This window comes from Lethenteron reissneri, chromosome 33 (assembly GCF_015708825.2).
Source record: "Lethenteron reissneri isolate LAM-NWPU_2019-01 chromosome 33, ASM1570882v1, whole genome shotgun sequence".
Classification (NCBI taxonomy): domain Eukaryota; kingdom Metazoa; phylum Chordata; class Hyperoartia; order Petromyzontiformes; family Petromyzontidae; genus Lethenteron; species Lethenteron reissneri.
In genome coordinates, this window is record NC_083811.1 from 9783524 (window position 1) to 9795530 (window position 12007).

The 12007-nt window shown below is 41.9% G+C and overlaps 1 protein-coding gene across 2 annotated transcripts in view; it reads left to right on the forward strand.

Annotated features, from left to right (window-relative positions):
- Window positions 1-12007, forward strand: part of SIGIRR (single Ig and TIR domain containing) — a 37728-nt gene that overhangs the window by 8112 nt on the left and 17609 nt on the right. For both annotated transcript variants that reach the window (XM_061564567.1, XM_061564566.1), the window contains exons 3-7: window positions 2050-2343; window positions 8289-8511; window positions 9161-9303; window positions 10084-10233; window positions 11307-11450. In XM_061564567.1, coding sequence (XP_061420551.1) covers window positions 2050-2343; window positions 8289-8511; window positions 9161-9303; window positions 10084-10233; window positions 11307-11450 — 954 coding nt within the window. The remainder of the gene's footprint in view (window positions 1-2049; window positions 2344-8288; window positions 8512-9160; window positions 9304-10083; window positions 10234-11306; window positions 11451-12007) is intronic.

The following is a 12007-nucleotide window of genomic DNA, read 5'->3' on the forward strand; positions in this document are numbered from 1 at the left end:
AGGCATTGTCAGGGTTGAAAGAAACGAACAACATTGTGGCAGATGTGCATGATAGAAGATGGAATGTTCAAGGATGCATCTAATGGTGCTGCCAAAACAAATTCGCAGTTGATCCATAAACATAAATAGTTACACATACCAAAGGTGAAACCCCAAAGAACGTTTCTAATATGCCTGCACTATCCCTGAAGCTTTAAACTTCACAATGCCAGCACAAGATAGACCAGTCAGAAGGTAAATAAATACAATGAATACAGTAATCTTATACCACAGGTTGACTCATTTTGTAAATCTTTTACTGAGTTTAAAGTGAACTTTGGGTCTGTGTTCTCTTTGAAATATCGAACTTTTACAAAAGCTAGTGTGTGCTTCTGAGCTTTTGGCGGTGGCGGTGTAGTTCAAAATCTGAATCTTTATTTTGACTGGAGGAATCCGATGAGCTGTGAAGTTCTTTTTTTACAATTTACAGAGAGGGCCCTGGCAATCGTGACTCCCTGCTCTCACCATGGAGTGTTCAGTTGGCACAGTTTACAATTTGCCGACCTGTTAAAAATCAATTTTTTCCACTGTTGATTTTCCTGTATGTTGGTCCATATTTGTACACGGTAAACGATTCGCCAACGGATGTGAATTTTTTTTCAAGGTTTGAGACAATTAACCCATACAACATTACTCCCAATGAACACGTTTTAATATCCCATGCGTATGTTGAATTTATTTAGGTTTTGCTGGAGCATTTAATGGTTTCTTGGTTCGCGACCAATATCCATAATAGAGATTTTTTGGGTTAGATCGCGTAAATATGTGTCGTTAACACCCGCCACCACCCGACACAGCCAACTAGTAAGGGTTGTCACGTAAATAGAACATGCCAATTCGTCACTAGTACAGCACACCGGTATGTTGGAGAGCAAAGCCACAACATTTACACTCTGAGTACGACGTTTCGCCAGTAATTACAACTAGCTTCTTCAGGCAACAGCCAGATTTGTGGAGAAGTCCACCTGTTTCTTTCCTCATATAGAGGCGCAGATGTGGTGACCAAACTTCTGCGCTTTTGCGCAAAGTGTGGGGGGGGGGGGGATTTGACAAGGTACATAAAATACAGAAATTAATATCTGGTCCAAAATATGTATTACTGAAGCTATTAACAGAAGGTGTGCACAGGATTAACTGCACGTGTGGCAAATGTTATGTTGGGCAAATAGAACGAATGATCAGCACGAGACTAAAAAGGACATCAGATAAATATTCAATACTCTCAAATACATCTGTCATCAGTAGCAGAACACCCGTGCCAACAATGAAAATCAATTGATTTTCATAATGTTGAAATTCTGTGCAAAACTAGCTACTGCTGACCAAGACTAATTAGAGAATCTATCGAAATTGAAAGATTTGCTTCGACGCCTTAGTGAAGCGAATCATCAAATAATACATTGTTTAAATGCATGCCTATACAGGGCACCATACTTCAATAGGGATTACCGTTGGTAATGCTATTTTAATACACACAATAGACAGGAAGGACAACATCAAAGGGCTCGCATAATGCGCACGCATAATGTACATTAACTCATTAATCCCCCCCCCCCCCCACTTTGTGCAAGAGCGCAGAATTGTGGTCACCACATCTACGCTTCTATACAAGGAACGAAACAGGTGGACTTCTCCACAAATCTGGCTGTCGCCTGATGAAGCTAGATGTAATTACTGGCGAAACGTCGAACTCAAGAGTGTAAATGTTGTGGCTTATCTTTCCAACACACCGGTGTGCTGTACTAGTGACGAATTGGCCACGTTCTGTTTACGTGACAACCCTCACTAGTTGGCTGTGTCGGGTGGTGGTGGGTTTTCACGACACATTTATATATTTACGCGCTCTAACCCAAAAAACCTCTATTATGGATATTTTTTGCACATTACTCACCCGGGTTGGGAGACTGAAACAGTATGATATGTAAGTGTGATTCAACAGTGCACATATTTCTCAGAACTGGCACGTGCTGTGTTGTCTCTCCCACAATGGTCTCTTGGCCGTCTCTGCAGGCTCTGCTTCCTGCCTGGCCGATGATGAGCCTACGAGCAATGAAGACCTGTTGGCCGGGCAGGAGAACGTGACACTGAACTGCCCCATTAACGGCAACTGCTCCAGCCCCCAGTGCCCGGTGGTCTGGCTCAAGGACTGCCAGACACTCAACCTGTCCGTGGAGGGGCACGTGCACGCCATCGACGTGGGCCTGCACTTTGTGAGCGTTGCTCTGGCCGACTCGGGGAACTACACATGCCGCGGCAGCGGAAACCTGGTCAACTCGAGTCACACCATCATCCTCGCCGTGAAGGGTGCGTTACTCCTTTTTTAAATTCTTTATATTAAGTTCACTTGCTTGCTTGCGCACTTACGACCGTGCAAATCTTTCGGTCGTTTTTTAACCCACTTCCCGTGATCCAATCGAGCTGACATTTTGCACACAGACTCGTTGTGCGTGACAATTTATTTTCGTGAAAAAAAAATTCCAAAATTTTACACTTTTTAGGAAAAAAAAATTTAATTACCAATTGCTTAATGGTGGCAGGCAATCATCTGACCCATAGGTGGCAGCCATCTCAAGCTAGAGGACGAGAGGACTCTAGCCGCCCGTTTCAAAGACCAATGTGGGCTGGATTGTGGCCCATTGAACACGTACTGTAATTTAAAGGATTTATAGTGAAAAACTTTGTTTTTACGGGTAAATTTTTTATTTTGTACGTCAGGGGGTGGGGGGTGGGAGAGGTTGATCGGCAACATTTATATGTTCATGTCGAGATATTCGACCCGGCTACTCCTGAGGCCTTCCACTGGCTTGCCAACCTCGCCATGGAAGGTTGGTTTACTCACCAGGACTCTTAAAGAAAAATGTGATTGCGTTTTTATGTTGTTTCTGGTTTCATTTTCTACAAGTGTAGCACTTTGCCTCGACATAGCCATTGGCTTGGTGTTTAATAGTCTCACCCCTCCAATCATTCTCTGAAAATATTGACTGCACAGTTGTGATAAATAGAAATTGGTACTGTGTGACCATGCATATCCGGAGTAAAATTGTAAGAGTGATGACTTTGAGTTGAACTTCCTTAGCTATTTATTGCTGTCTTCTCATTGGTCATCCTGTAGGAGTCACCTGATCTGTTGTGAAACCACATTGGGCCCACCCATCAGGCAACGGCACTTTTTTTGAACAGACCCTTAGCTGCTGGGTTTTATGTTTTATCGAGAAAAGATACAATTTGTTGAAAGACAAACATGGATATCTTTTATTTAACATTTTACTAACAACACAGTCCTCGTTGCACCATCAAGATAGACGATTTCTAATAATTGGCAGCTCATTTTGAATTGGCCATGCTCAAAGAATTTGGCCAATTGGGCTGACACTACATTTGGTTTTTCTTTGATTCACAAAAGTGCATAAAGAGTGTCATTGGTCACCTAAATTTAACACAAAAAGGGCTTCGTAACTAACCCTAAGATTTAATATTCCTTCTAAAGTAGAGTACACGCAACCCTTTGTGCTGTGTTATCTGTCCACCCGGCTTCAACCTGTCACGCTGTCAGGGGGCTATGCTGAACAAGTTCTGGTCAGGGCAAGGTCTTCGTGCAGCCAACTTTCACCGTTGGGGTATTCATGACAACCCATACCGCAGCTTTAGCTCTGTACAAACAATTTCGCACATTGTTGATGACTGTCCACTGACTACGAGAACTACATATGTCCACCGAGGAGGCTATCGCATGGCTCGGCACTACGCACTCGCTCAATTAATGAATCCTGCATGCCACCTTTGTCCATAGGGCAGTGCACGATTACCGTTTTGGTCAGTTTTTTTTATAATTTTGGAAGATAAAAATTCGAAACTTAAGAATGCATCAGAATAAAGGTGGTAATGAATTGATTTAAAGCACTATCAACCATTATTTAGCTATCTATCTTATTTATATATTTCAAATTGTTACATAACATATCATGGGCTATGTCAAGATATCCATGGTTTTATGGCAACAAAGCAACTTAATCTTGTGTTGCCTAATTTAACGTGTAAAATCAGTTACATCTTTATGGCCATGTAACTGCCAATTTAATTGTTAGCAATTCGATAAGACTATAGGAGAGACACCAACCACACTTAAATGTTAGGCAGTGAATACGCTTTATTATTCATGAATTCTGTGTGGTCTCATAGGCCGTGAAAAGCACCATGTGTGTATGTGTTTGGTGACTAACATTGCAGCCAACTTATTTTCTCTTTGCTATTGGTTTTTTATGATTACTTTCCACTTGTCACAGTACTAAATTAACTCAACGTTTAATTTCACAAGTCGAAGAAGTTTTCATTTAATACCACAACTGCTCGCTTTATTATGTTTACATAGTGACAGGCCTTATATGATAGACGTTTATGAAATTGGCTCATGGGCAGTGCTATCTAATGATATAAATTACCACCCACCCCTACAATTGTGTTCATTGTTAATGCTGAAGGTCACGGTTCAAGTCAATATCATATATTTTTAGTCCCGTTTGGATGGTCTTCTACTATTTGTAATATGTTGAGCAACTGTCCACTTAATTCATATAACATTTTAAATGATCATGAGCATAAATGGCTAATAATTCTCACACGCGCTATTACAAAGCGTCTTCCACGAGCATAAAGATTGATTTTAATGGGTGCATCGTTAAATTGCCTCGTGTTTTCCCTTCACTGGTTCTAACGTTTTTAAATGCGTTGTGTGTTTTTTTTGCACCGCCTGTTAAAGCCGTCGCCCTGGCAATGATGATGAAGTGAATGCTGTGGTGTTGCTTTGTGTTCAATTCCAATTCTCACGTCTCAAATCCATGCCCTGAATCAGCCAGCCACCCGTGATCTCTCCCGTCGTTCACGAGAACACACTTCTTCTCCCAACTAGCTCCAATCTCCACTATCGATCAGAGTTCTCGCCCTGTGACAAATGTAGAAATTGAAAAGAATGATGTGATGAATGTCCTACTGGGATGTACAAGTAAATACGGATACCAATTTGTGTGTGCGTCCAATGGTCCAGTATTCAGCACGGTTGCTGCTAGATTGAAAACTAATTTCTTTATGACTGCTTTTTGTGTTTACAATAGTTATATTGTCCTTCCCCTGCACCTCCGATTAGCATAATTGGCTACGTACGGTGCGAAAAAAATTCTAAGTACATACAAACAAGGCTTGACTTATCTATGTATATAACTCCCACCTATGCCTCATCATCAATGTATTTTTTTTCGGATGACTGATGTTCATTTTAGAGGAGCAACTATAAATTTTCATTGAGGCGGTTGAACCCGATTATTTCATCAGGAGTGCATCACTGTGATGCCTCCGTAATATTTGTGAATTGGGCATTGAGTCGTTTAGTTCTACGGTGATTTATGAAGAGGAAGGTCCTATTTGTAAAGTACCATAGCCAAAATTTGACATCAGTCAATGAGCTATATAGCATCTCTGAAACCAATATTTGAATATGAATAATAAGTATTCGTGTCTGTCATAATATGGGCTTCTATGGTGGGCAGAGGCCTTTCCCCATGTTCTTTCATTCCTTTCCTTAGTTTTGTGTCTCCATCCCTTCCGCTGTCTTCCTCTGTTTCTTTTGCCATTTCTCAGTATCCACTCTGTCGTTAATTTTTCCATCTCACTTGAAATTATTATTCCAGGCACATAAGAGCACGTCTGCGTTATTCACAGCCAATTCAAACACATCAACAATGAGAACAACCGGTATTGAACTTCATTGCAAATCAGAGAGCACATGGTATAGCTCACGAATTGTAGTATTGTCTTGAAATCACATGGTCCCACCTCCTTCAAGCAGTCATTCCAGAGGTTTACAGCACAGTGATGTTTGCGCTGTTTTGAATAAAAGTTTTTAATTAAATGATAGATTCATAAGAGTGTGCATGTGAGCTGGTTTAATAGGCACTGGCTAGCAAATGCCACGAGTTGCTTAATCTGCTAGATATATTTAAGAACACTTTTTTTTCATCAAAGGGAGTTGCCTTCAACATTAGTGCTTCTTTGCCTTGTAAATATGTTTAACATTTTGAAAATGAATCTTGGTCAAGAGCTAATGTATGCGCCACATTTGCTAAACAGGTGCATGTTGAATTAAAGGTCATTTTATATGCAGCTGAAGCAGACTTGTGAGCGCTTAGCACGCTTGCTCTGACTATTGCACTTCTAATCTACTTTTGCTTTCTTTGTGGGATCCCAGTATTCGAGGTGGAAGTAACAAAAGTAAGCATAACATCGGCCTACTTGGTGGGCATCTTGCTAAATAGTCCTGCCATGGGGTCAAAGTGAAAATTAGAACACACCAGGAAGGTGAAGGTTTCTGGAGAAGAAAAAAGTTGTGCATACATTTTGTCCTCGGAGGTACTGTATTAGCAGTGATAATGTTACGTTCCAAACTGCACGAGTTGATGTCACATGATGCATGGCCCCATCGGGAGGGGAATCGAGGCAATTGTATCATTGGTGACGTCATCTCGCGATGTCGTGTGCTATGTTATTTAATTCGCCTTTTAGCACTGGTTTTATCACCAAGCTTTGGCCAACCCTTTGGTCAAATTTCATAGCGTAACATAATTTAAAGAAGCGAACATTTATTAAAATATTGTGAATTGATTAATGTTTATGAGCGCTGTGTTGATCCTGTCACCACCCCCCCCCCCCCCGACTCATTACAAAGAGACATAGGGATAGAGCGAATACGTCAAAGCTTGATTTCATCGTCGGTTGGAATCGGTTCGAAAGCTAAACCTTGAATTGAAGGCAATTACCAATGGCCATAGAATTTGTGTTACTTCACTGCCTTGTGACAATGCACGTGTTCACTAAGCACTCAGCACTTGTGCAGTAAGAGAAAAAATAGGCGAATGGTAAAGGCGCCGCATCATCACGTAGATTTTTCTCTTAGCGATTTCACATTTGCTGGGCCTTTTACAGCAAGGCGTGCACTCTAAAAAACAGACTATTAAGCTGTTACATTTTATTATTCCCCCCATTTTGCATCGTATATGGGTTCCAGAGACGTCTGGATAATTGGAAAGCCATTCCAATAAATTACTCTTAACCGTTTTAGTTTTGAAAAGCAAATCCTCTAATATTCTGTCTGGGCCATCAAAACATGTTTGATTATTCTGCTGTGCAACCCACATTTGAAACAAAATGCGGTATTGTGAATTCAAGTTACTTGAATGTGCAATACTTTTTGAATGATTATCTTTAATAATATCCATGAGACTAGCATGAAACTTTGAATGGGCACTATTGCAAAATATGTTTAGAAAGTGTCTACTGAAACTACAGCATTATATTGATTTATTGAAGGTCAGCGTCTGTGTATCTTTTTTATTGCTTTAAGCGCTTTTATATTCTGAATAGATTTCTATTGTCTCTGTTTATGCAATTCCTTTTTCAATTAGTTTTTATGTTTGTTTGCTAAACACAGCAATAAATACTTCGGGGAAATGCATATGTCAGGTGGGATGTTGGTGGGAGGATAGAAAAGAACATGAAAATATATGAAATGTCAAGTTTAGCAACAAGCAAGCCTCTTCTGTCAGGTGTGTGGGAGCAGTACAATGCTATTGCATGTGAAGCAGGATTTATGTAACAGCATGAAACTGATAAGTTTCTCACCACACAGGGATGCACAATCATCCATAACGAAAACTGCTCTTGTTCCCGTGCTTTTTAAAGATGCTTTGCCTCATTGATCCTTCATATTAGAGATTAATTTCTGATGGAAAATGGGATGTTTGAGAGAAATTTCGCATCTTTTTCAGATAATTTACACCTTGTTTTACTCTTTGTCATGAAGCTCACAACATTTACATCATTCAATGCTTTGCGACAACATTTTTTGCAGGAAAACGGCATCATGTCATTGATCTCACTTCTCTTTGAAAAATAATCGTAAACAATATTCTTTACAGATCGTCTGAAATTTCGTGTCTAGGCCTACAATTTTTTGTGGGGGGTTAATCTGAAAACTGGGAGCACATGACTAATATATGTATTTACCATTTATACACACCATTTCAATACCCTCGACACTACACCATCAAACAATGTAAAATAGTTGGATTTTTCATACATTTCTACGATATTGCGAAAGCACACTTTGAGCTTGCTGGTGTGCAGTTGAAAAACCAAAGCTGAGTAATGCAAATCAAAGCGATTCAAAGTTAATGTATTCAAACTGAAACGTCCACCCACAGAATTGACAGCAGCTCCATGCATGACCTCCCCTTCGCTGCTTTCCCCACCTGGGCCGGAGCGGCACAACATGCCGATGGGCGCATCCCTGTCTCTCAACTGCACCGTGGAGATCGGCACCAACAGGAGCGATGTCACGTGTCCGACCTGGGTCGTTTGGCGCAAGGACGGCATTGCGCTGCCTTCAAATTCGTCTGCTTACAACATAACCGTCCAAGACGCCAGGTGATAGTCCTATTGAATAAATAAATAGTGTTTATATTCTGAAGAGCATTGTGTTAAGAACAAGGTATGGCATTGGAAAACTACCACAGAAATACATCTGCAGTCAAATGGCTTACATAATACAACAATTGGGGGCCAGCTGTTCAATTTCCCAGCGTTCAAGGCACCGCACTTAAAATTGTGATCTGTCACTTTAAGCTAATCAAGCCTACTTCAATCAGCTGCGGCCCAAAATGTTTGCCTCCTGTATTAATTTATGTTATAAGGCAGTGTTAATAATGAAAGTTCCAAGTTGTATTCATTATTCTGTAATGACGCAAGATAATTCAGTTTCATAAATGTCCCACTTAGTCATGCCATGTCAATTATGTTTTGCTGCATTGTATCCATTTAATTAACTGCACTTTAAATTTCACACACAATAGCTGAGTTATGCCAATTTAAGTAAAAAAAATTCTCCTGCCCAAGAACCACTACATCGCTCTGAAACTTTGGATATGGCTTAATGACAACAGGTGGTTGTGCTGATTTCAGACCTCATTTCTCAGTGGTTCTTCCTCAGGTGTTGTCATTTGTGCCTTGAGCCACTGAGCCACGCTTGGTAGGCCGATAGTTGATTTAAATGTGTGTGTGTCTGTTCATGCGACAGGTTTTCAGATGAGCTCTCAGCTGTGGTCATCACAAGCCGCTTGTCTGTGAGCACTCTGGAATCTTCAAACTTTGGGGCGTTTGGATGCCATTTCCACACTACGGCTGGAAATATCAGTGCAAGCTTCGTTGTGGCGATGGAAGGTGGGTTATGATAGCACGGTGAATAGAGGTACAAAACAAGTCCAGCCAAAACAACTACAGCCAATCCATGAGGATTTACCCTGACTTGGAAAACGATCAAGCATTTTGGCATCAGAATTGCCATCAAAATCCATGCTCCTGTACCGTTCCCATTCTACTGTAATGTGCACTGATGCCTACTTTATTGAGGGTGATATTGGCACATACAAAAACATTTGATTGATGGATCTGCTGTAAATTATGAGATTTAAAAAAAAATCTGAACTCTTTCAGTCTATGGGGCATGGCATGATGTCAGGTACAGCCCTGGAAAATCACCTTCCATAACTAATGCTGAAGTCTCTTCAAAAGGCTTGTCTTACCCAACACCAGAAACATCGTAATTAAATTAATGTAGTTCAGCACATTTCCATAATTAGAATGGTTATGTAATTGTGTGTCTTCGAATTAAGATAGTTAAAATTATTAAACTATTAAAACTATTTTTATTTTACCATGTAGGCCCACTGAGATGTTAGCTCTTTTTCAGAAGTGACCTGACCATAAATGATAGTTCAACGAAAGTGGCTTATCACGTGGTAATGTATGCCATCCAAATACTCTAAAACGCGTGTTTCAAAAAATTGAAGTGAAACCCAAAGTGTAAAATTTTGTAATTTTGCGCATTTGACGAGCAGGTCAGAGCCATTAACTTGCCATCTTTAGTTTGTGTTTTAGGGTAGCGGGGTGAGCGTGGGTGTTGGCCTCTGGGTCGATCATTTGGCGGTGCTGTGTGTGCAGATAAGGGCCTTGCTCCGAGCCACGTGGTGAGCGCCGTGGCCGCCCTGGTGCTGCTGCTGCTGCTGGCGCTGTCCGTCGCGCTCTACTCGCGCTTCAAGCTGGACCTGCAGCTGTGGCACCGCAACACTTACGGCGACTTCGAGACCAACGGTGCGCGCTCGTGTGTGCGGGGCAGCACACTGCGCTATGAACGCGTCGACCGAGTTCATTCCCGCTCACAGCATCATCGACGATTATCTGAATCGGTTTTGGGCCTTCTCTAAGTCATCTCAGCTTTAAAAGAATACCTGGTGAAGTGTTAAACATCATTGGAGAGACAAAGGTGGGCGGCTATTGTGCGGGCCACCCACCCCCTCGTGTGCCATGGCACCTTTTGTAGGTGTTCGCTAACAGCACATGCCCCTACAGTCTGTTAAAAGCGATACGGGAGATCTTTATAGCTTTGGGGTCATGAATAATAAGTGGCAGAAGAGCAATAGAGATAGGGGCAAGTTTTGGTCATCGTAAACAACAGCGGTCATTGATCCGGTAGAAACATTGGTACTTTTAAACTTTACTTATTTCACACCAACACCCATTGTTAATGATGAAATATGAAATGGTTACTTCCTGGCCTATTGGATGTAGCTTATATTTGTGTGTGCGTGGCAGCGACACTATACGGGGAGAAGTGGTGCAGTGGTTAGGGCACGCCACTAAGATACTGGCAGCCGAGTTTGATTCCTGACCATTAAGATAACATCAGTGGCAAGTGTTATAGGGTGTAAACATTAGCAGTGAGGGAACAAAGGTCTCCGGGCATATTGTTGACCACACTAGCCCCTCATGTGCCTTCCTAGCCAAATTAGGTCCTTGCTATCCCAACAGTTGTTCATGGCTGCACAGGGAGTGTTTGTCATTGTGCGTGCATCTTTCTCACTTCCTTATTCTGAAATCTAAAGCGGAAATGTGCAGATGTGCACTTTGATTAATGGTGACATAGTTGAGTGGTTCGACCTCTACACTGCGATCTATCTCTGGCAAGGTGAATTTGAGTCCGAGCAGCGCTGCTGGCTCTGGGTTAAGCGTGAAACAAACGACAGAGGGTTAAAACAAAAGTGAATTGCTGTTATTTTCACTGAGCATTCCCAACAATAACAGGGGAAACCTGACACCCCCCGTGCGATGGCGTGTGCATGCGCTCGGTATCCCTTGCCCGCTTGCCCGCGTGCTCGTCCCCGCAGACGGCAAGCTGTACGACGCGTACGTCTCCTATGTCAACACCGAGTTCGACCGCAAGTTCGTGCACTTCACTCTGCGGCCTCACCTGGAGATGTGCTATGGTTACCGCCTGCACACGGATGACAAGGACATCCTGCCGGGCTTGGGTATGTTCTCCACTCGAGCAGTTGTGTACCCGTTAATATATGCACATGTAATGGAGGAGCTTGTGCATGCCCTACTATTGCACAATGCGACCTTGCCTTCGTGGCTGGAATGTGGATATGGTCTGTTGCTAAGTCTATATTACCCAAGTACTAAGCCGACGCTGCTGGCTTCCATCCATTGTTTGAATCTGATCAGCATTTGCATGAATAAACCACATTTTCAAATGTCGAGTGTTTGATACTCTCAGCCTGGTCACCCCTGCCAAGGTCGGTACAAAAATAATTTGTATAATTTTATTTCATTTAAATTAGCACAAGCTAGGATTGGGGCTAAAAATGTATAAACACGTGAAATTATTGACGTGCAAAAGATAGAGCATCCCATTAATTATTAAAATGAGCCGTGTCGTGTTGCGCGAACGAGTCCTATCCACATTACTTCGCCACTAGTTCTGCAGCGTCTTATTCTGGGGCCTTTCCATCGCTGGGGCTTAACATCGGTCTCCTGCTGTGTCGTGGTGGCAATAACATTGCCTGACTTATTGGAGAATTGGCAG